General features: G+C 36.7%; 7 protein-coding genes across 8 annotated transcripts in view; 5 read left to right on the top strand and 2 right to left on the bottom strand.

Annotated features, from left to right (window-relative positions):
- On the top strand, positions 72 to 2,834 carry LOC104722873 (beta-glucosidase 47-like). The gene is made up of 12 exons (XM_010441124.2): positions 72 to 346; positions 445 to 511; positions 652 to 710; positions 821 to 896; positions 972 to 1,046; positions 1,122 to 1,209; positions 1,298 to 1,550; positions 1,621 to 1,736; positions 1,827 to 2,082; positions 2,169 to 2,271; positions 2,354 to 2,447; positions 2,525 to 2,834. Exons 1-12 carry the CDS (start codon positions 152 to 154, stop codon positions 2,712 to 2,714), a joined length of 1,572 nt encoding a protein of 523 aa, XP_010439426.1. The 5' UTR covers positions 72 to 151; the 3' UTR covers positions 2,715 to 2,834.
- Positions 2,421 to 5,271, bottom strand: LOC104722874 (RNA pseudouridine synthase 6, chloroplastic-like). The gene is made up of 10 exons (XM_010441126.2): positions 5,007 to 5,271; positions 4,785 to 4,916; positions 4,445 to 4,699; positions 4,275 to 4,356; positions 3,884 to 3,999; positions 3,740 to 3,794; positions 3,528 to 3,639; positions 3,275 to 3,444; positions 2,841 to 3,181; positions 2,421 to 2,717 (listed from the first exon to the last, which is right to left on the bottom strand). Exons 1-9 carry the CDS (start codon positions 5,240 to 5,242, stop codon positions 2,900 to 2,902), a joined length of 1,440 nt encoding a protein of 479 aa, XP_010439428.1. The 5' UTR covers positions 5,243 to 5,271; the 3' UTR covers positions 2,421 to 2,717; positions 2,841 to 2,899.
- On the top strand, positions 6,032 to 6,696 carry LOC104722872. Its single transcript, XM_010441123.2, has one exon. It carries the CDS (start codon positions 6,209 to 6,211, stop codon positions 6,560 to 6,562), a length of 354 nt encoding a protein of 117 aa, XP_010439425.1. The 5' UTR covers positions 6,032 to 6,208; the 3' UTR covers positions 6,563 to 6,696.
- Positions 9,950 to 12,881, top strand: LOC104722871 (tobamovirus multiplication protein 1). The gene is made up of 11 exons (XM_010441122.2): positions 9,950 to 10,329; positions 10,673 to 10,763; positions 10,854 to 10,906; positions 11,022 to 11,114; positions 11,207 to 11,278; positions 11,540 to 11,612; positions 11,735 to 11,780; positions 11,882 to 11,945; positions 12,115 to 12,168; positions 12,272 to 12,349; positions 12,437 to 12,881. The coding sequence occupies exons 1-11, from the start codon at positions 10,168 to 10,170 to the stop codon at positions 12,527 to 12,529; spliced, it is 879 nt and encodes a 292-aa protein (XP_010439424.1). The 5' UTR covers positions 9,950 to 10,167; the 3' UTR covers positions 12,530 to 12,881.
- On the top strand, positions 13,136 to 15,518 carry LOC104722868 (GPN-loop GTPase 1). 2 transcript variants are annotated; one of them, XM_010441120.2, is made up of 7 exons: positions 13,136 to 13,225; positions 13,650 to 13,716; positions 13,856 to 13,976; positions 14,097 to 14,323; positions 14,440 to 14,730; positions 14,817 to 15,022; positions 15,098 to 15,518. In XM_010441120.2, the coding sequence occupies exons 2-7, from the start codon at positions 13,687 to 13,689 to the stop codon at positions 15,360 to 15,362; spliced, it is 1,140 nt and encodes a 379-aa protein (XP_010439422.1). In that variant the 5' UTR covers positions 13,136 to 13,225; positions 13,650 to 13,686; the 3' UTR covers positions 15,363 to 15,518. The 2 variants fall into 2 exon arrangements, with proteins under 2 accessions (XP_010439422.1, XP_010439421.1); XM_010441119.2 differs by having other exon boundaries at positions 13,137 to 13,225; positions 13,653 to 13,716.
- On the bottom strand, positions 15,500 to 17,573 carry LOC104722869 (derlin-2.1). Its single transcript, XM_010441121.2, has 6 exons — positions 17,293 to 17,573; positions 16,959 to 17,058; positions 16,330 to 16,544; positions 16,155 to 16,238; positions 16,015 to 16,068; positions 15,500 to 15,921 (listed from the first exon to the last, which is right to left on the bottom strand). Exons 1-6 carry the CDS (start codon positions 17,389 to 17,391, stop codon positions 15,739 to 15,741), a joined length of 735 nt encoding a protein of 244 aa, XP_010439423.1. The 5' UTR covers positions 17,392 to 17,573; the 3' UTR covers positions 15,500 to 15,738.
- The window catches only part of LOC104722867 (abnormal spindle-like microcephaly-associated protein homolog), a 9,708-nt gene continuing 3,809 nt past the window's right edge, over positions 17,872 to 23,770 (top strand). The window contains exons 1-13 of the mRNA XM_019232255.1: positions 17,872 to 18,633; positions 18,736 to 19,204; positions 19,298 to 19,383; positions 19,490 to 19,603; positions 19,695 to 19,883; positions 19,981 to 20,046; positions 20,239 to 20,292; positions 21,799 to 21,924; positions 22,030 to 22,146; positions 22,354 to 22,461; positions 22,565 to 22,691; positions 22,954 to 23,091; positions 23,305 to 23,481. Coding sequence (XP_019087800.1) covers positions 17,929 to 18,633; positions 18,736 to 19,204; positions 19,298 to 19,383; positions 19,490 to 19,603; positions 19,695 to 19,883; positions 19,981 to 20,046; positions 20,239 to 20,292; positions 21,799 to 21,924; positions 22,030 to 22,146; positions 22,354 to 22,461; positions 22,565 to 22,691; positions 22,954 to 23,091; positions 23,305 to 23,481 — 2,476 coding nt within the window. The 5' untranslated portion in view covers positions 17,872 to 17,928. The remainder of the gene's footprint in view (positions 18,634 to 18,735; positions 19,205 to 19,297; positions 19,384 to 19,489; positions 19,604 to 19,694; positions 19,884 to 19,980; positions 20,047 to 20,238; positions 20,293 to 21,798; positions 21,925 to 22,029; positions 22,147 to 22,353; positions 22,462 to 22,564; positions 22,692 to 22,953; positions 23,092 to 23,304; positions 23,482 to 23,770) is intronic.

Here is a 23,770-nt window from a genome sequence, read left to right as displayed (position 1 = left end):
AAATCATTAGTGAACTGGTTTGGTGAAACATCATTGTCGACCTAAAAGGCTAACAGTGAACAAAGCCACTCATTTTTCCTCTTCTGTCTATATAACTTCTAATCTTGAACACAAAAAAAAATAAATTGAAACATCTATAGTTTCTGAAATAATGGAGAACAAGTCATCAACGTACCTTTCTCAGTTTCCACTTGGGCTACTATGCTTCATCATCATAACTTTGGTCACATCATCATCTTCATCAATATGGTATGATGAACATATTTCATTGAAAGAGATTAACGCAGAAGAAAATTTCGTGTTCCCAAAAAACTTCCTCTTTGGCACTGCTTCTTCTGCTTACCAGGTTCTTAGGATACCTCTTTCCTATACTTCAGTGCTCAGTTCAAAATCCCCAGAAGGGTTTTAACATTAGTTTTGTGTGCTCTTATGGTATATATTCAGTATGAAGGAGCTTACTTAACCGACGGCAAAAACCTAAGCAATTGGGACGTTTTTACAAGCATCCCTGGTTAGATCTTATGAAAACACTTTTGTGTATTGTAAAATATTAAGCTTTTTAAAAAGCAGAAGCTAAACTTTAATGGATTCCTTTCATTTCTTGTTGCTCAAGTCACCACATGAAACCTTTCTTGATATATCTTTGTATAGGAAAAATCGCGGATGGAAGCCAGGGGAAAGTCGCTGTTGACCATTATCACCGATACCCGGTACATAACTGTAAATCTATACATGTATTCTTGATCTTTTCCGATACAAATCTCTAAAAAGAAGTCTTTAGAAAGAAATAAAAAATATTGTGATTTCTACACTTTAACAGGAAGATTTGGATCTGATGGAAGATCTTGGAGTTAATAGCTATCGACTATCTTTATCATGGGCTCGGATTCTTCCAAGTGAGATTCTTCTTTGTTTTTTCAATCTCCCTCTATATATATGAAGTTTTTATCAAAACCTTTTTGTGTGTCCAGAGGGAAGATTTGGAGATGTGAACATGGGTGGTATTGATCATTACAACAGAATGATCAATGCTATTCTTAAAAGAGGTAAACACTAAACACTAATTCATAGATTTTCTTGAAACAAAATCAATAAACCAAAGTTAGCACAATCATTGTCAGGGATGGAGCCATTTGTCACGTTAACACACTACGACATTCCTCAAGAACTCGTAGTTAGATACGGAAGTTGGCTAGATCCCCAAATCCGGTACGTATACACACACTAACACATATGTTACGTGTAGATACGTAACCTTATACTTATACACTGAAAACTAAATAACTGTTGTTCTCAGGGAAGATTTCGAACATTACGCAGAGATTTGCTTTCGATACTTCGGGGATAGAGTTAAATTTTGGGCTACGTTCAACGAACCAAACGTTCAAGTTGTTTTGGGATACCGGACAGGAACTTACCCACCTTCACGATGTTCCAAGACTTTTGGAAATTGCACACATGGCGACTCTGACGTAGAGCCAGTTGTAGCCGCTCACAACATTATCCGTTCACATCTAGCTGCCGTCAGCTTATACCGGACGAAATTTAAGGTAAATCAAAATTATAACCGTACTAAATAGATATGTCAGAACGGTTTAACACAAATTTGGTTTCGTTTAGGAACAACAAAGAGGAAAGATCGGTATTGTTATGAACACGATCTGGTTTGAACCGGTTAGTGATTCTTTAGCAGATAAATTAGCTACTGAGAGAGCTCAGGCTTTCTTCGTGACTTGGTACGTTGGATAAGTTCTAGAAATCTAATTCCTATCTTAACAAAATCGTAGAATATTCAAGTTTTGAATCGAAAGAGTGCAAAAATGCAGGTTCTTGGATCCCGTTGTGTTTGGAAGATATCCAAGAGAAATGCAAGAAATACTCGGCGAAGATCTTCCTCAATTCACAAAGGATGATCTTAAAAGCTTTAGTAATAAATTAGACTTCATTGGGATTAATCAGTACACAAGCAGATATGCAAAAGATTGTCTGCATTCCGCGTGTGAACCAGGCAAAGGAGGTTCGAGAGCTGAAGGTTACGTTAATGCAAACGCCCTTAAAGACGGTTTACATTTAGGAGAACCGGTAATGTAGAGACAAACCAATCGAAAGTAAAAATGTTTATCAGAAACATTATTTTGAGTTATTTGTTATTGGTAATGATGATGCAGACTGGAGTAAATTGGTTTGCTACATATCCTCAAGGAATGGAGGAGATGTTGATGTATGCAACAGAGCGGTACAAAGACATTCCATTGTATGTAACAGAAAACGGTAAGTCATATGATATGGTCCTTACTGTCTGAGCAAGTCTCTGTGGTTTTTGCGGAAAGTTTTCATCTCATTGCATTTGCAGGTTTTGGAGAGAACAATACCGGAGCATTGTTAAACGATTACCGGAGAGTGAAGTTCATGAGTAACTACTTAGATGCAGTCAAAAGAGCTATGAGGTAATAATGCTCCAACTTCAAACAAAACTCAAATATGTCTTGATTCTATAACCCTAAAGCTACTAGTGAAAAAATAGGAAAGGAGCAGATGTAAGAGGATACTTCGCCTGGTCTTTACTTGACAACTTCGAGTGGATATCTGGTTATACCGTACGGTTTGGCATGTACCACGTCGACTTCATAACTCAAGAGAGAACCCCGAGACTATCAGCATTTTGGTACAAGAATTTCATTTTCCATCACAGAGCTCAATCCAAATATGATTGATGCCTGAAACAAAAGGAAGACGCAACGCAAGTTTATATCTTACTTATTTAATTCTTCAGTAAAGTAGGACTGCAGTGTAATAGTAAGTTGTCTTATAAAATAATCAGTTTCAATAAACAAGCGTACCTTCACCTCGCATTTACCGCGGCAAGTTTAGATAACTCCTCAACATCAGGACCTGTGTTTCATCTCCACCATGGAGTCCCAGCTTCGTAGAAGTGCTCACCATCATCATCGTCCCATGAGATTTGACAAGCTTGAAGACCGATTCCTACCTTCGGTTCTTTCCCATGCCTATCAATCCATTCATCAACAGCGGTTTCCTTATCGTTCTCCTCCATTGTGTAATGTTTCTTTGCTTTCCCAAAAGGGTTGATCTCAGGATTCACCATTTCTGCTATAGCTGCTGGCATGTACATAGAGTCACCAACCAACGGTGCCCCATAAGCTGCAAGCTGAGCCCGGATCTGAAAAATTCATTCAACATAGAAACTGGATGATCCTAACATATTCAGATGAGTATCATGTTTTATTACGGAGATAAGTGTCAACTAACTCACCTGATGAGTCTTGCCTGTCAAAAGGTTTATTGTACACTCATAAGCAAATTCTTTTGATGTCCATCCACAGTCTTCAATATTGTGTTTCTTCTCAGTGCCTGCATTGGGCCAAGGAATCTTCTTACATTCTAAAACCTCAAGTTGACACAAGTGCCAGCCTTTAATCGAATCTGCATTTCAAGAAATATTCACAGCGTTAGGAAGATCCATGATCAAATAGTCAAATTATGTTTTGATGATTCTGGACATTTACCTTCAGATACGAGTCTTGGAGCCATATTTTTAGGGCGCATATAATGTAAGATGATTCCAGTGGGAAGTGGTGCTGCTGCAAGAGCGCGGTATAGTTTCTTCACTTCTCTGTTCTTGAAGAGAAGACAAGAAAACCAAACATATTAAAACAATTAATAATCCCCACAACTTGTTCTCGATTACAGTCTAACAACATTGTAAAAGCAAACTCACTCTTATTTTTGTGTGGAAGACCGAGCAGTACTCTTTCGTTCTAGCAAAGACAACACTGCAGTAGAGAAAGAAGATAAGCAATGTGTCCTGATCAATTAAATTATAAACTTCAAAGCATGAAAAAGGTTTTTTGCAGGACAGTACCAGCCTTCTGTGCAGTTATCAATCTGATGCGTTGTTTTCAGTGGTTCTGGTAAATCCAATGCACGTGAGGCAAATGTGGCACAGCTCTCTTCGATATTATCTGTCGTGCCCCCAACCTGATAAAATCCCAAAATGGGTCAACACATTGATACACTAAGTTCAGTACTTAAACCCCAATCAGAAGTTTCTCAGATATTGAAGAAAGGAAAAATCTATGCATTCTTGAGAAATGGAACACAATATAACATTTTGATAGTAAGTTACAGTCCCATCATGTATAAAACTAGTTCAACAATGATCACAAGATGAAGTACCATTTTGCAATATCTCTAATACAACTACAATGGTCAAGAATACAGAGAAAAAATCATAAATGATGTTATTAACATACCGTAGTCCCGGCTGGTTTATCCAAAATGACATAAGAGTCAGTGACAGCAATAACCCGCGACTTCCAATCAATTTCATAGCACCTGATATATAAAATCCAATATGCTAAAGTGATTATCACCAAAGCTATCAAATTCTAAACATATCATTTACAATGTGTATTATTATTACCTTGGTGAACGTTTTGGATGAACGTGAACACGCAAATAAGTTCCAGCTTCAGCATACTGATCAGTATGAGTCACACGAAACGTTTTCTGAGCTTCTCTAACAGTTTTGCCTTTAATAGAAGATCTCTTCTTTAGTACAGAAGGAGAGGTCACTACTTCAAACAGTTTAATCTGCTCAGGTGTCGCAGTTGGTGGAGGTTTAGGGCATACAAGAGCATAATGTACAGCTCCAAATCGAATAAGATCTGCAACAAATCTTCATAGAATGTTAATTTTCATATACAACCCACTCCAGCTTTAAACATACACGAGTTCTTAGACCACAAAGAGTTAGTACTTACAAAGGAGGAAGATCCAATTGTTTAGAGATAAACTCAGCTACATGAACGTCATCTTCAAAAACAACCATATGTTCAATTCTTGGTGGGAAATTATATGGAGGACATGGCATCAATCGATTGTATTCAGGGTATCTGAAACAAACACATAAAGCAATTGAATTTTGAGAGTAAAGTATCGAAATTTAAACGAATGGAATAAAAAGAATCAAACTTTAAGCATACCCAGAAGTGGAGGAAGAAGAGAGTGTGGTTTGATTTTGAGAATCGGTTTGAAGTAAAGACAAGCATGTGAATCTCCGTGAAGAAGATATGAAGCGTGGAGAGTGTTTTTTGTAGAGATTGTCGTTGGAACGAAACAGAGGAGGAGGAGTGGTTATACGGGTGGCAGCTAAAGTGCGAAGGAGAGATACCGGCGCAGTGAGGTTCCGGTAACCGCCTGTTAACGCCGGCGAAGCCATGGTTGGAATGATGCTGTGGGTAATGTGACCTATGGAATCGTTTATCGTTATAGCGCCAATATACTATTTGGGCCTTAATGTAACATTTGTTTTGGGCCGGGTTATAATTGGTTCGGTGATTAATTTGGTTGGTTTGGTGGTTTATTCCGGTTTGTTGCTTTTTGGCTGATACAGAATGTGTATGCACTTCTTTTAAAATTATGATTACTAATAAAACTCATGCAGTCTCTCTAGTTTTAGTGGGATTGATCGAAATTATTATGTTCCCTGACTTTAGGATAAAAGGAGAAACATGTTAATTTAAGTGAAAAATTAAAATTAATCCACGGCATGATAGTAGGAAAAGTAATTGAATTAAACAATCATGATTTAAATGGTCAGATTTATGTAATCTGGTTTTTTTTTCAAAACAAGTTGGGGTGTTAGAACATTTAATTTAAAATAGTTTGTGTAATTTGTATCATACCGAATCATATTTTGTCATTTCTCTAACAAGTAACAACCATGTGTTATATAGAGAGCATCATTGTGTTGTTCCTTTTGCAACAACATCTCTATCAACTTTAAATCCTCAAATCTTCCTAATTTTGTTTTTTTTGTAATAGTAAAATACGTAAATATGTCTAAAAATTCCATAATATGTGACATTTCAGAATAATAAAATCATAGTTTAAGAAGCACACTTGTATTAGTAAATTACGTACGTTGTATATATATATAGGATCGATCCATTGTATTTGAAAATAAATAAAGCGTTAGGTTAGCTGAGTTATGAAAATAAATCATCTAAATAGATAAAGAAAGGGATGATGGCCAACACCAACCAAAGCCATCATATATACATATATATAAAAAGAGACATGTACATTTTTCTATTACTTTAGCTTCAAGCATCACAACATCACTTCATTACCACTAGATCAATAGATACACCGCAGAAGCTTCTCACAAACTCTCTCTCTATCAATGGCTGCTCCAATAGCCATAGGTACACGAGGAACTATAGGATCGCTTGTGCGTAAAGAAATCGACTACTTCAAAAACTCCAATACATGTAAAGAAACTCAGTTCGATCCACGGAGGGGCAATTCCACAGCACACACCAAAAACTCTCATCAAAGAAGAGATCTCTCATCATCACGGCTAAGTTCTTGGTTCTCTAAAGCCAATTGGAGAAAGAAGAAGCGGCAGAGTCGTGGTGGCAGTGGCAAGTTTTTGCCGAGTATGTGTTCGGTTGTGGAGGTTTCCGGTGAGGATCGAGTTCCCGGTTTCAGCTATAAGATCTTGAAGAGTGATCACGACAAGGGTTTGCGTGTGTAGAGGAGTAAATTATTTATTGTGGAATTACGGTAAAGAGATCTTTATAAACATAATTTTTATTTTTGTAATATTCAAATTTAAATTATGTGTGAATTTGTTACATCTTTTAATGTCAATGAGCATATATTCGAACTTTTTTTTTAAAGTATACATATTCGAACTTTTGAAATGAGAAAAAAGAAAGAAAAAAAAAAAGTTATGTTTGATGCTAAAGTTGGTTCGGTTCCAGCCCGGTCTATATACAAACATATGGATTCGGTTATATTCCCGGTTTAAACGCAATTCCCCTCGGTATATCGTTGAAATGTACATATGAATTCTATGTGGCAAAATTCAAACGCCTTTTAACATCGGGGAAAATGTCAAACAACCTTAAGCTAGTCGATGCGATTCATATAATCTTGATGATTCGATCCGTGTCATACATTTACCAATATCCTTACTATTGAATTATTTGAACTCATTGTTTCTAGGGAAATTGTCGGTGCTAATGTAATTTAACTTTCTATATTTGGTAGCCATTTTTAGTTCAGAAGATTCATTTGAGCTCATTACAGTTTCAACTTTGGAAACACCTTGAAAAGTTACAACTTCATTTTATTGCAAACTATATCAGAGGACATAACCTAGCTGCTGTGCGATTATAAATTTACAATGAATTTACTTCTCGGTCATAATATTGCCTTTGTATTCAAATTTTGTTGATGTTAAAACCAAATGTGGGTTGTATTCTTTGGTCTAAAACTGGTTTGGACGTTCATTCAACTTGAGTTTGAGAACACACAACTCAAATTTGTTCTTGAATTCTGGCTAATGATTTTCTTGAATCTGTGTTTTTGAGTTGGTACGGTTAATGACTTCCAATGAAGCTCAATACAAGAAGAGAAGAACCATTGCTCCGATTAAGAGATCTTATTAGTGCTGGATACTTCATAATCTTCACACGTTCATGTGCAATACAGAGTTCTCGCTGTCTCTACACAACAAGATAAGCCGTAGTTTGCGGTGTGGTGGTGGTCTTGAAAACAATCTCTTGCCTTGGCTGTCTTTGGGATTCTAAAGATTTGTCTTGTTCTAAGGAATTGTGAGGTGGAAAATGATGCAGCCACATGCACGGTCATAATCGAAATCATTGAATCTTTGTTTATTAAGTATATACTACGCTTCTTTCATTAGCCTCTTTTAGTTCATTTCCTTTGTCGTAATTATTATCGGATAGTATTATTTATTTTATGAACTTGATAGCAATAAAAAGTGTCCGAACCCTTATACGTGCACACGTTTTTTATGTCTACATAATTCTTAATATGTCAAGTATCATCAACACGTCTCCAAGACTCAGACACGGTCAAAGCTGCCTACCTAGTTCACCTAGTTATATAAAACAATATCTTATGGCATATGTTACACGATTTGAAAATATAAAGATGAAAAAGACACAATTTACCCAACACACTATTAACCATTAGACCACGACTCAACATTAAATTTATTTGTAAACCAGTTGTATATATCAATTAAAAAAGTATTGTTAAATTTTACCACCGTCAAAAGATTTTGTTACGTCTGTTAACTCAATGATATGAATTCACCAACGAATATATAAACGAAGATTTTTAAAGACAAAATTAAATAAACGGAGTATTTTTCTTCCAACAAAAAAATATAAGGTATTAAAAACGTCCAAATAAAAAATAAATGGCGATTTTTTCGGCTTTTTCCATAGATATTGACATATGGTAAATCCTTAAAAAATTAAGTTAAAAACAAACAAACCTACCAAAAGGTGTTGCCACTAAATTAGAGATAGACTTTCTAGAGCTTAAGGCTCTATGGTTCAAACATTGTTCAAAAACTCAATTTAACTCTTTCACAATCTCCATCATTTTATTTTTTTTCTATCTTTCAGCTTGCTAAAGATACCACTCGGTGTTGGCAAATCATTCTTCTTCTGTTTTTTTTTTAAATATTTGTTTTACGTTTATTCCTGTGATTATTTTAAAACTTCAATGTAAAAAATCTTTAAATATATAATCACATATCGTTTCGACCATATTGTGCTGCATCTTATATATAAACTTTGCTTCAATTGTTTTCGATACTCCAAAAAACACTAAAATTAGTATATTCAAATTCAACTGTTTAATAGAAAATCAAAATTTTATCCTATCAATCATCATGTCATGACCCATAAATTTGTGCATGGACGAACATATATATAATTAATTTTAAAAATGAAAAATGAAAATTTGGTATATTCAACTTTAAAATCTATATAATATTCTTTTTATTAATATATAATACATAAAAATATCAAATATATACTGTAAGATCACACATATCGACTTCTACATATCTATCTAGTGTGATTTGTTACTTTGTATGAGAGATATATACCATAAAGTAGTAAATTACAATTACTTTTCTAAAAGTTGATTAGATATATTGACTTGTTAAGTTAAATCTAAAATATGTCTATAATACATTTATATAGAAATATATAATTAGTTTTTGTGTTATTTTATGTTGAGAAATTAAATTAGAGAAAGTATAAGTCGCAACATAGTACCGCATGGTTACACTACCACATAGCGGTAGTGTGCGAAAGTGATGAGGTTGTGAAGGATGCGTCTCCTGTAGGTACATCTCTTATAGGTACGTTTTTGGAATTGTACACCATCCACTACTGGACCTTTGTTTTTTTTTTAAATATATATTTTGATTTTATGTTCATTCTTTTGATTATTTTAAGACTTAAATGTCACATATTCTTTTGATTATTTTAAGATTTAGATATCACAAAAATCTTTAAATATACAATCATATATCGTTTCGACCATATTGTACCGCGTCTTATATATAAACTTCGCTCCAATTATTTTTGATACTCAAAAAATACTATAATACGTATATTCAAATTCAATATTTAATAGAAAATCAAAATTTCATCCTAACAAGCGTTGTGTCATGACTGCCATAAATTTGTGCATGGAGGGACATATATATAATTAATTTTAAAAATGAAAAATAAAAATTGGATATATTCAACTTTAAATCTGTATAATATTCTTTTTATTAATATATATAATACATGTCAGATCACACATATAGACTTCTACATATCTATCAATTAATTTGTTACTTTGTATGAGAGATATATACCATAAATCAGCTAATTACAATTACTTTTCTAAAAATTGATTAGATATATTGACTTGTTAAGTTAAATCTAAAATATGACTATAATACAATTATATATGAAAATAAATAATTAGTTTATGTGTCATTCTATGATGAGAAATTATTTGGAGGACGTGTGAGTTGAACAAGCCGTTAGATCTTCCTCTTCATCTTCATCTTCATCTCTCTCAACCGTTAGATATTCCTCTTCCTCATCATCTCTCTCATTCTGCCATCTGACCCCTGTGGTGGAGTTGCAGATATTCAAATAACTCATCCCCATCTCTATGTTCACCTCTCGGATTCTGAAGAGCTGAGGGAGATTAGGGTTTCAAACCGTACCTTGGTACGATTCGGCGGATTTTGGATTCTTCTCTCCTTGGGAAGTCTAATTCCTCCTCTCACCAGAATAATAGCTGATATCGATGAGGAGAATGAAGGATTCGGGTCTGATGATGATGCCGGCGGAGATTTTAACGACGGCGTTTACGAGCTGGTGGGATGATGTTAACGAGTCAACTCAGTGGCAAGATGGGATATTTTTCGCTCTCTGTGGTGCTTATGCTCTTGTTTCCGCCGTTGCTCTTGTATGTGTTTCCTCTTAATCAGTGGTTTAGTTTTGGGGAGCGAATTAGTTTTTAAAAAATGGTTAATTTTGAGGTTATAGATCAATTCCTTTGCGTGTTTGACCTATCTTTCCTTTTCTGTTAACAATCTGATTCGTTGGAAATGGCGAACCTTTGTTGTTGAAACATCGTTTTCTATCTAAAATCACGCAACTTGAAGTATTCATTGTATAGTTGGATGATTTGTTCTATACTTTATTTCTGGGTTTTTGGTTAGTTGGCTGTGTTTTTCTCACCTGGTAGGTTTTGCGATGTGTTGCAAATTTCTGATCTTTTGTTTTAAAATTGGGATTATGATTGGTAGGTTCAACTGATAAGGATCCAAATGAGAGTCCCTGAATATGGTTGGACTACTCAGAAGGTGTTTCATCTTATGAACTTTGTCGTCAATGGAGGTCATTATCTATTTGATACATTGATTTGTGTTGTTTTTGTCTGCACCTTTTGGATTATGTTTTTGTTGACTTTCTCTCTGTTGTGTGCAGTTCGTGCGGTTCTATTTGGATTCCACATGCAAGTATTCCTTGTGCATCCCAAGGTGAGAATGTTCTCTCAACTTTACTCTGGTTTAATGTACAGTATGTTTGTTTTAAAGTCGATGGAATGTATCTTTTTAAGTATTTAATGTAGATGATTGCTGTGAGGTAATGCAGGCTCTTTGCTGGGTACTATTGGATCTTCCAGGCCTTCTCTTTTTCTCGGCATACACGCTGCTTGTGCTGTTCTGGGCAGAGATATATCACCAGGTACCTAAAAAGAAAACCTTGATGTGTGTCGACTCTCTTTTAAAGTATCCAGACAAGCTCTGAATACATATGTTGTTGCCACTGATGTGCAGGCCAGAAGCTTGCCAACGGATAAGCTGCGGATAACCTATATTTCAGTCAATGTGGCTGTATATCTGGCTCAGGTACATGTCTGATTCTTATTGTTTGATTTCTTTTCGTATTATATGTTGCAGTTGCTGAGATTCATTTATATACATCTTTTGCGATTATTGGTGTTTAGAAATTGTAGATTGTGCGTGTTTCCTACTTTCTCCTTGTCTCATTAACTTTGTAGCCATTCTTTGATACTAAGAATCTATGTGACCTTAGTCACCTTTGTACACATTTTCGGTGAGTCAAAAGATGTAAGAATAAGTTTGACATGTAACTGATGTCTCTATCAGATTGGTATCTGGGCATACATCTGGGTAAATGATAACAGCACTGTGGAGTTGGTTGGAAAGATATTTATCGCAGGTAGGTTCTTTGTCTGGTCAAGCAAGTTTTACTGAAACCGTTACTGCTTAATCTATAATACTCCCTTTCTTATCTAAACTCTGTATTGACATTTTTTATTGGTTATTTTCTTATTCTTCTAGTTGTGTCTTTCATCGCCGCATTAGGCTTCTTGCTATACGGAGGAAGGTATGTGTTTTGTTATTTCCATATGTCCACTATCAAAATGGCTACTTTCAATGGCTCTACTTGACTGTCTTTTCTCACGTGTTTTTTTTTGTATGGTATAGATTGTTTTTCATGCTAAGAAGGTTCCCTATCGAGTCAAAAGGAAGAAGGAAGAAACTCCATGAGGTATTCGGATTTATATATATGTATGCGTATGATTGTACTTGTGTAATTAGTTATTTGTCTTACTTAGTTCCAATGTTCCATAGAACTTTGAACACAGACATTTTTGGCTTCAAATTCATTGCTTTTCACGGATTGGCCATTTTTGTAATTAAAATGGTTTTAATTGCAGGTTGGATCTGTGACAGCCATATGCTTCACCTGTTTCCTCATAAGATGCATTGTGGTAAGCTCTGAGATAGAACCTAAAAAAATGAAATCTTCATGTTCAGTTATTATTTTAGTCATGCTGTGATGAGTGTCTTGATGTTTTTCCATGCAAACTTTAGGTGGCTGTATCAGCTTTTGACAAGGATTTAACACTTGACGTTCTTGATCATCCGGTTCTCAACTTGATCTACTATATGGTAAGTAAAACCACTCCCTTCATTAATTGTCTCTCTCTTTCGATATTTGTTTCTGTTTCTTCATTAACTGGACCAAATAAACAACAGGTGGTTGAAGTACTTCCATCGGCACTAGTCCTCTTCATTCTCCGAAAGCTACCTCCAAAGAGAGTGTCGGATCAATACCATCCAATCCAGTAGACCTTTATCTGAGCCACCACACGGCGAGGCTGATGATGTTTAAGAGAGCAAAAGAAGAAAATTTGGGGCAAAAATCTTAAGGGTGAAGAAGAAATAGGAGTGGAATCTGCGTGAGTTTTTGGAATGCACGATCATATATGATTTTACAGCTTTAGTTGTTAGCCCTACCCGCCTTGACTTTTGTTTTGTAGTAGTTTTTCTATTATTGTTATATTATGATGTCTGTTTAAATTATATGCTCTTCTGCTACTTGGAAAAATCTGGCCTCAGTACAAGGCAGAGGTTTAAAAACATTTGTTGAGCAGATGTTTGATTGTTATGTTGGGTGAAAAATAAACAAATGTTTTACTTTTGTGTATATCTTCGCCATTTTCTTACTTTATTTACCTTCTGGTTTTGACTTTTGTCAACTCAATCGAAGCTATCTTTCTTTTACTACCGCTAATTTCAACGCCTAGCGGAAAAAAAACTCTTACCGCAAAAAAAAAAATATTATTGGGCCTTGGGCCTGATTTTTAAACGGGCCATCACAATTGACCAGAGCCCAAATTTCTCTGTTCCGGACCTGGTGATTTTCCAAAAAATGGTCTCTCTCTCCCACTAATATTTATATGTGATTTTTACAGTGAACATATCACAAATCAAAGCCCTAATAACTCTGTTGTTCCGACGACGACGACGACGACTGAGGAGGAGGTCTTTTCTCAATCTCGTTCTCGTCTTTGTCTTCCTCTTGATTCTCTCGTCTTTTCTGGAGTTTCGCTAGTTTTTATTTTAACCTGTAATAAAAACGGATAGCTCGTAGAAATCTGTAGGCTACGATCCCTGAATCTGTCACACCTGTGTTGAATAATCCCTTTGAGCATCGAATCAACTCTAGTTCCAACCGTTTCCAAGTTTTTAGTTTCTGCTCTTTGCGTTTTCTGGAATACTGTTGAGCTTGAAACTTGGAATTTATCAAAATATAGACTAAACTTGAAACTTGGAATCTTGAAATTTTGTGGTGTTTTCCGGGTTGCTTCGTCTTGTCTTCTTTAGCTTTGAGTTTTGCTGTGGTATAAGAACTTGTATAGATGAATATTGGGATGATGAAACTGAAAATGGTGATTTTTTTTTTTAGCAGTTGAGATCATACAAGAAGAAGCATTTTGCAACTCATGGATCCCATGGAGTCTTCTGGTGAGCAGGTGATTACTTCCATCTCTGTCACTAATACAATCAAATGATAACTGCTTTAAAAGATGTTATTAGCCTAATTTACTGCAAAAATAACTGAAGAGAGAACCTGTGAAAATGAATTGTTTCTTGTTGTTTTTCTAATTGAAGGACGTTGTTGAAGAGAGCAAAAAGCTGGTTGACTCATTGGACAAGCTTCGTGTTAGCGCTGGGAGCTCATCCTCTAATTTCAAGAAGAAGCCTGTCATTATCATTGTTGTTGGAATGGCAGGTATATTATATTGATTAATGCAATGGTCTTGAAAACAATCACTATGTTGGTTTCTGAGTTTCTTGTTAAGGGACTTCAAAACAGTTTTTGATAGGAGGTTTTTGTTGGTTATGTGCTCAGGTAGTGGAAAAACAAGCTTCCTTCATCGTTTGGTCTGCCATACCTTTGATTCAAAGAGCCGTGGCTATGTGGTGAACCTTGATCCTGCTGTTATGTCTCTACCATTTGGTGCCAACATCGATATAAGAGACACTGTCAAGTACAAGGAAGTTATGAAGCAGTACAATTTGGGGCCTAATGGTGGAATTCTCACTTCACTCAACTTGTTTGCTACAAAATTCGACGAGGTAAAAAATGTCTCCAGAATTGGTCCAAATTAAATTATGATTACAGTCTCACTTGACAGTGGTTCTCTCAGTTTCCTTCTCTTGATTGCTCTGTCTTTGTTTGCTACTTGTTTCAGGTCGTCTCTGTGATTGAGAAACGTGCAGACCAGCTTGATTATGTCCTTGTTGATACTCCTGGTCAGATTGAAATCTTTACATGGTCTGCTTCTGGGGCTATTATCACTGAAGCTTTCGCTTCGACCTTCCCCACTGTTGTCACCTATGTGGTTGATACTCCACGTTCCACAAGTCCAATCACTTTTATGAGTAACATGCTCTATGCTTGTAGCATTCTCTACAAGACTCGGTTGCCTCTCATCTTGGCTTTCAACAAAACCGATGTTGCAGATCACAAGTTTGCTTTAGAGGTGATCTTTCTTTCACTGTCTACGTTCTTTTTTTTATTGTTGTTATACTCTCTCTAATCATGTGGTATCGGGTTTGGTTTAAGCAGTGGATGGAAGATTTCGAGGTGTTCCAAGCAGCAATACAGACTGATAATTCATACACGTCCACCTTAGCTAACAGTCTCTCCCTTTCACTCTATGAGTTCTACCGGAATATAAGATCTGTTGGTGTTTCTGCAATCTCTGGTGCTGGAATGGATGATTTCTTCAAAGCCATTGAAGCAAGTTCTCAGGAATACATGGATACTTACAAGTAATGATACTCTTCTCTTCAATTCACCCTCTTTTGTCTGCAAGTTCTATGCTTATGATTTGAGTTTTACATCAGGGCTGATCTTGACAAGAGAATGTCGGAGAAGGAGCAGTTGGAAGAAGAACGAAAGAAACATGAAATGGAGAAACTAAGAAAGGATATGGAGAGTTCTCAGGGAGGGACTGTGGTTTTAAACACTGGTCTGAAAGACAAAGATGCAGCAGAGAAGATGATGCTAGAAGAGTCTGATGAGGACTTTCAAGTTGAAGAAGACAGTGATGATGCCATAGATGAGGATGATGAAGATGAAGATGAAGAGATGCATCGTTACTACCTATGAATAAAACTCAGACATAATCTTTCAGACTTTGTCAATTCGCTTTAACTGGCTTTGTTTGCGTCGTTTCCTTGTTGTCCCAGTTGTGTAGTTGAACAAAATAACCGAATCCCTTTGTGAGACATTGTCTAATGATCCAATGACTAAAACTTATGTAAACTACAACTTTTGAAGGCTTTTTGTATACACAATTTGCGTTCATATGCACAAAGGGGGAAACAGACTTGTATCAGACATGAAAATAAGACAGAAAACTAAGGAAAAATCAGAACCAACACTCTCGTTTCCACATTATCCACAACTACAAAGGTCACTAGCAGATGCCCTTTTAACTACAAAGGTCAAGGTGCGTGTGGCTGATTTTGAAGAAGATGAAGATTCAGTCTTGGTGGATTTCATCAAAAGGCACATGAGCAAACCTCACATCTTCTGGCCGTGCAATCACCACAGGTTCATCGGCGAACAGGGCTTTGAGGAAAGATGGAGTTTTCAAAGGATGCCGAGCCGTCATTCGTGGATACACAAACGCCAAGAAGTAGTATGCATGACCTGCTATCATTCCCTGTAGGTTGGATATAAAGCTTAAGGATGAGGATATACAGAGAGAGAGAGGGATTACAAAATGGTTGAAACTGAATTAGGAGAGATTAAGTACCAGAAAATCCCCCCATGCACTTGCACCAACAAGGATAGAGAATCCAAGAAGCACCTGCAATTTCAGAAATTGGGGAAGGCCAATAAAATTATTGATCTACTTAGGGAACTTCGAGAAGAAAATACAAAAGTCCAACTCACCCATGGTAAATAAGCTGCTGTGAAAGTGAAAAGACCAAGGAAACTCATGTGGATGTAAGGATTTTGTTTACTCCATACATAGACCTACAGAACAGATGAAAAATGTCAAAGATGGTTTTGAGATGAATATGAATCCATTAGTGAATTAGTTTGGAAATAGAAAGATAAAAGTTACCATCATGAAAGTCAATGAATTGCTGAGGAAGATGATTTTGGAGAATGAAACGGACAAATAAGGTATCATTCCACCAACGAGAACAATACCAGTTAGAACAGTTGCCCCAAACAAGAGCATGTAAAGGAAATCAGCAGTCTTTCCCCTGAAGGAGTTTTCTTCGAGGAGTTTGCAGTATCTAGCAAGAAAGAACATATGGAACAAAAAGTCCAAATCTGCAAAAGATTGATAGAAAAAAGCAAGTCAAGTTATAACTAACAATTACAAAGGAAACGAATCCATACAGGGAGCATAGTCCTACTGTTCCCCTAGAGATGTCAAAGGTCTTAATAAGAAAATCAGGGAGCATTATCAATTGAACAAAGACTCAAAAGCATATCAACAAGGCAAATCAGACCTTATCTGTAGCTAGAAGAAGCATAACTATTGAAAAAATAGAAACGGGCATTTCAACGTCTTAGCATATGACACTTCTACAAAGTACAAAGTAAAACTTGAGTTCAGACAGAACTATGAATTTGAGCTACAGAAAGAAACCACCCATCTATTAGGAACAAAGATCCTAATACTCCAGGGAAGACGGCTTCATACTAATTATGTATCGAACTCAAGAGTTGAAGATAAATTACCCATCTTTCGGAAATAAAGAAAATTTGTAACGAGGCGCCAGAACTGGTATTGCTTCACCACAAGGGTAGGATTAAGGTAGAGATTATAAGGAGATATAATCTGCAAAAACGTTCCACAAAACGTTAACAAAAGAAGAGCATGAACCATATAACACCACATCAGTCAGCTCTAAAATTAAACCATTATCCACCCCAAATCCAACAAAGACCGACCTTTCACATCAAAAACGAAACCATCACACATATAGAACACAAAGACTCAAGTTTTTTTTTTTTTTACACAAAAAACTAATCAGATTAATCAGAGCAGAACGAGCTAGAAAAACTTTAAAACCTCGAGCGAACAACCGACGGTGGTGACTACAGCGGCCGTGAGATACGACCGGGTTATAATCGGCATCTGTTTGTACCATTCTTCTACAGCTTGAGCCATTATCCCCTCCTCCTCCTCCCTACCGCACAATCACACCTTGATTCGATTTCAATCACACAGGAGCAATTTAACGACACGAACCCAAATCGAATCGGATAGAAGCGTATACGTTGATATGAAATCACCTCTCTACGTTAAAGCTTTGAAATTGAATTATCGAAAGCGACTCTCTCGTAAAAGCTTTGCTCTTTTTTTTCCGAGATGTTTATCTGTTGTGTGACAATAGCTCAACGAATAAAACAGCGCGTACTTTACACGAACCAATCAAAATAAGTTCATGACGCAAGCGTCTCTACTAAGTTTAATAAACAATCGTGACGTTTCCAAATTTTTAAAACGTCACAACGTTCATATCAGATAAATCAAAGTGGCAAGCTTTTCCAATTTTATTTTTATTTTTATTTACTTTTATTTTTTTATTTGATACCTAGTCGTCGTCTTCTCAAAATTTCAAATTCAAAAACTCAATTTGAACAACGGCCTCTTTCTCTCTCTCTCTCTCTCTCTCTCTAACGAATCTGCGATACTTGTTCACCGATGAGTGAAAACGAACCGCCGTGCGTTTCACCGGTGCGGTCACGTAATCCTCCGCCGTCATCGTCGTTACTAAATGACATATCCAATTTCAAAACGCCGCGGCGTTCTTCCGTTGTGAATTCGGGTTTTAGTAAATCTCCGTATCCGCATTTCTTCACTGCATGTAAGCAAACCCCAAAATCGTCGTCATCTAACCTCCGCCGTCCATCCATGGTTCCTTCTCGGTCTAAGGTCGCGGCTTCGTCGAGGCGGCTTAGGGCGTTCGAACTTCAGCAATCGCAGTCTTCACGCAAGGCTGAGTTGACGAAAGAGAAAAGTCTCAGATCTCTGGCTAAATCACTTACTGTTTGGCTCAATTTCTTGTTTGAGAACCCGGAAACTTGCGGTTGCGCTCCGTTCGAAGATGGATCTGGTGTTGGTAGCGTAGGGAATTTAGGTAAGGGGAAGAGAGATAGTGGCGAGGCTTTAGGTAATGGTGTGGGAGTGGATACAATGTGGCGAAGCCCCAAAAAGATGAGGGATTTAGGTTGGTGTGGTGAGAAAAGTTCAGAGATTGGCTCTTCCTTGACTGGTTCCAAGTACTCTACCCTGAAGGAATCTTTAAGAGATGTTTGTAGTTTTGATGATTTGAAGCAAAGAATGCAATTTCACTTGAGTTTGGGAAGTTGCAAGGAGATTTTTGATGTGATGACTCGTGTTGCCAAGGTAAAAGCATTTATAAAGACTGTGTTTTTTGCTTTGGGTTGTGTTGGCTTTTCTTTTGTTTAGGATAGTTAACTTGGTTCAATCTTATTGTTCTTGTTTCAGAATATTGATGAAGGGAGGATAAAAATGAAACCACAATGCCCTCTTGTAACTGATTTTGGACTCAAGGAGAAGGCTATCAAGGCACTGATGTGCTATAACCAAGTTTGGCTTCGTTTAGGGTTATATATCATCTTTGGCGGTGATTCCTTTATGTCTGACAGTGAAGTTAACTCAGATCAAGAAATGGCATTCTTGAAGATGGTAATTAATAAACAGTTCTTTTCCCATGATGGCCTTGCTAGAGCCTATGCCTATAACAAGATGGTTGAGGGTTTATACAGACCAGGGTACTATGAAGCCCTTGGAACCGTGATTTTGAAGAGGATTCTGTTGCTCGTCCTTGTGATTGATAGAGCTAAATCTCAGAGCTGCCTTTCACTCAAGTATGGAATTGATGGAATAGATGGTGGCTCACCCCTCATGTTCTCGGAGAAATCTAGCATAAAGTCTAGCCACCAACTTATATCTGGTATTTTCTTAGATTTTGCTGTTTAGTTTGTCAGTTTTCTTTACTCTCTCATGTTTTCTGCAGCTAATTTTCTATCTTCTGCTTTGAACATAGAATTCTTGTCCTCTGATGTAATGCATGGAGAAGGGAATCTCCTAGCACATCTAGTGATTATAGGCTACAAAATACCTTATCAGCAGGTAATTTTTAGTTAGGAGTCAATGCAATGCCTTAAATGACATCTCGGTTGCTAATGCTAAGTGTATGATGTATCACTAACTTCAATAACTGGAATGGATCTTGCAGTCTCCTCTAGTTGAATATGAATTTAAAGTGAGAGAACTGTTTGGTGACCTCCAAGATGGCGTGCGGCTCTGCAGAGCCATTCAACTACTTCTTCATGATCCATCCATTCTCATGGTTTGTCTTTAAATTGAATTTTAATCCAGATCTTTCAGTTATTTCTTATTTAGGGAGTAAGTTTTATCGTATGAGGCTTTTGATCCAACAGAAAATGGTAGTTCCGTCCGGCAATCGAAAGAAGAACTTGGCCAATTGTAGAATTGCACTTCAATATCTAAAGGATGCTGGTGTTTCGTTAAAAGACAGCGAAGGAATGATGATAACTGAAGAAGATGTTGCAGATGGTGACAGAGAGCTCACTATTTCGCTGCTATGGAACATCTTTGTACATTTGCAGGTAAGTGTCTCTTGTTATTCTTTGCCCAATTTTTTGGTGGATTGCTGCACGAGTCGTCGGATTTTCATTGGTTATGTCTTCTCTTTGAACTGGACAGCTGCCTCTTCTGATCAATGGGAGACTCTTGACGGAGGAAATCCACAGAGTCCAAGGGCTGGAACAGGTAAGGCTAAGGCTCGCTTGATTTCCTTGGTTCTGGTAGTTCTTTCCAGTTTCTAGCCATTGTTCGTTATTTTGAATCTCTATGGTGACACTTCTCAGCTAGAAGACTCTTAATCAGTTCTTAATGGTGACACTTCTCAAGTAACACTATTTTTTCTCTCTTCAATTAGTTCTCTTTTGGGTTTCTTTTCAGAATAATCAAATTACCATGTCTACTCCTCTGGAAATGCTCTTGAACTGGATCAAGGTAGCTTATTATATCAGCGTATTCTTATTACTTCCTTACTATTATATTCTTAGCGGGGTTTTTTCACTTCCATGTNCTATGCCTATAACAAGATGGTTGAGGGTTTATACAGACCAGGGTACTATGAAGCCCTTGGAACCGTGATTTTGAAGAGGATTCTGTTGCTCGTCCTTGTGATTGATAGAGCTAAATCTCAGAGCTGCCTTTCACTCAAGTATGGAATTGATGGAATAGATGGTGGCTCACCCCTCATGTTCTCGGAGAAATCTAGCATAAAGTCTAGCCACCAACTTATATCTGGTATTTTCTTAGATTTTGCTGTTTAGTTTGTCAGTTTTCTTTACTCTCTCATGTTTTCTGCAGCTAATTTTCTATCTTCTGCTTTGAACATAGAATTCTTGTCCTCTGATGTAATGCATGGAGAAGGGAATCTCCTAGCACATCTAGTGATTATAGGCTACAAAATACCTTATCAGCAGGTAATTTTTAGTTAGGAGTCAATGCAATGCCTTAAATGACATCTCGGTTGCTAATGCTAAGTGTATGATGTATCACTAACTTCAATAACTGGAATGGATCTTGCAGTCTCCTCTAGTTGAATATGAATTTAAAGTGAGAGAACTGTTTGGTGACCTCCAAGATGGCGTGCGGCTCTGCAGAGCCATTCAACTACTTCTTCATGATCCATCCATTCTCATGGTTTGTCTTTAAATTGAATTTTAATCCAGATCTTTCAGTTATTTCTTATTTAGGGAGTAAGTTTTATCGTATGAGGCTTTTGATCCAACAGAAAATGGTAGTTCCGTCCGGCAATCGAAAGAAGAACTTGGCCAATTGTAGAATTGCACTTCAATATCTAAAGGATGCTGGTGTTTCGTTAAAAGACAGCGAAGGAATGATGATAACTGAAGAAGATGTTGCAGATGGTGACAGAGAGCTCACTATTTCGCTGCTATGGAACATCTTTGTACATTTGCAGGTAAGTGTCTCTTGTTATTCTTTGCCCAATTTTTTGGTGGATTGCTGCACGAGTCGTCGGATTTTCATTGGTTATGTCTTCTCTTTGAACTGGACAGCTGCCTCTTCTGATCAATGGGAGACTCTTGACGGAGGAAATCCACAGAGTCCAAGGGCTGGAACAGGTAAGGCTAAGGCTCGCTTGATTTCCTTGGTTCTGGTAGTTCTTTCCAGTTTCTAGCCATTGTTCGTTATTTTGAATCTCTATGGTGACACTTCTCAGCTAGAAGACTCTTAATCAGTTCTTAATGGTGACACTTCTCAAGTAACACTATTTTTTCTCTCTTCAATTAGTTCTCTTTTGGGTTTCTTTTCAGAATAATCAAATTACCATGTCTACTCCTCTGGAAATGCTCTTGAACTGGATCAAGGTAGCTTATTATATCAGCGTATTCTTATTACTTCCTTACTATTATATTCTTAGCGGGGTTTTTTCACTTCCATGTCTAACCATGTACAATACTTGCATGTCTTGCATTCTTCATTCAGTCAATTACCAGGAAGAATGACTTCAAGTTAGAAAGCTTTGCTTCATTGGTTGATGGAAAGGGGATATGGTTCTTGCTTGACTACTATTTTCGTCAAGAAGTTTGCTGTCCTTGTTTTCACAAAGAGGTATGAAATCCGGTTCAATGCATTGAAGTTTACCTAGGCCATTTCTCCTCACGTATCTTATAATACAAACAATGCTATATTTTCTGAATAAATATATATATTCAGGATTCTGGTGGTCAAAAAGGCCCTCAATCAGTAATGTCCAATACTGATTACCATGATGCAGTGCAAAATTTCATACTGTCGCAAAAGTTGACAGCACTTTTGGGAAGTTTTCCTGAGGTAATAATTTCAGCCTGTGAATGTCTAGTTGTTATTCTCAAGTTTATTATAAAGAAAAATAAGATTACAAGAGATATGAAAATGTTACGACGTTGCCCGTTGATACTTTTCCACTAGAAAATTTGCTTCAGTTAGGCTAACATAATATATATGTTTGGCGTCACAATTGTACTATCAATTTCCTGACAATAATTTTTATCTCTATAGGTTCTACAGATTGGTGACCTACTGGAACATAATGCAGTAGTTAGCAACCAAAGTGTGATTATACTGTTGGCTTTCCTATCATCAAAGCTGATCGTCAAGGAGAATTTGGTATTGCTCTATTACCACAAAATGTAGCTTTCGTTGTTTACTTTATGGATGGCAGTTAGATTTTCTAGTTACAGGTTATCTGAAAAATTCCTTCTTTCCTCAGGAGCAACTGAACTTTCATAAGTTACTGTGCTCGAGCTGTCAAGCTCAGGAGAAGAGATATTCACGCATCAGTCTCAGCAGCTCTGAAGTAGTTAAAAATGAGGAACCGGACATAGAAAATGGAGAAGGTTCCCATTCATCTCTTTTTTGCATTCTCAAAAGTATTTTGATGAACTGAGGAACTGGACCTGATTATATTGATGTTTGCAAGTCTATCAGTGGTTTGCAGTCTGTATATCTCCTTTTACTATGTTTTTCGTTTCTGATAGTTGTCACCCTAGTTCTTATAGAGTCTCAAGCTTCTTACAATTGGTTGAATGAAGCAAGTATGCGTGGTGATAATAGATATGTATGACTGGAATTGATGTCAAATGTGTGATGCTATTGTAGATGCTACTAAAAAGTTCCAGGCAATCAAAGCCTGGTGGCAGGATATGGCCAGCCAAAATCAAAATTCTGTTGGAAAAACTAATAGCTATACTCTGCAAGACTCCTTGTCTACCAAATGCACTAAAGATTCCCAACGAGGTAATTCAAGTTCAATAGCTATTTTTCTCAACTAAGCCTGCTTTCGATATGCATCTCCTTTTTATGATCTAACTCTTGTAGATGGCACTTGATTGAATCATTATATTTCATTTTGTATATATTTATTGATTTTCTGTTACTTGGTAGTTGGTCAAAAGAGTATTGAATATTGGAATACCCATTATTTGATTTCAACATACCTCTTTCTTACAGAAATCGCAGTAGTGGTCATACAATCGAATCTTAGGGGACTTCATGCACGCCGAAACTTTAAAAAGAAGATGAGAGAAATCTGCTTCTTACAAGCAGCTGTTCGGACATGGTTGTCAGTGAAACATATAACAGTTCTTGAAAAATTAACTGTTGATGATGTGACATTACATTTATCAGGTAATTATTTGTTTTTGTGAATTCATTACCATTGACAGATCAAAAAGTTACTCCCTGATGAAAGTTTTGTTATTCCTGCAGAAAGATCGTTCAACTTAAAACCTGTAGCTAGATATGTCAAGTTCATTGTGGAACGAAGTCGCTTCATCAAGTTGAGAAAATCCGTTTCTGTCATTCAAAAAGCTGTAAGGAGATATCAGAGCAACCTTCATCATAAGCTGAAAGCAGCATTACAAATTCAACTAGCTTGGAGGAGCTATAAAGAAAAAGTTCTCTCTTCTATAACCAT

The sequence above is a fragment of the Camelina sativa genome, chromosome 11, assembly GCF_000633955.1.
Source record: "Camelina sativa cultivar DH55 chromosome 11, Cs, whole genome shotgun sequence".
Lineage (NCBI taxonomy): Eukaryota > Viridiplantae > Streptophyta > Magnoliopsida > Brassicales > Brassicaceae > Camelina > Camelina sativa.
Note: the sequence above shows the minus strand (reverse complement) of the source record. Positions and strands in the feature narration are given on the sequence as shown.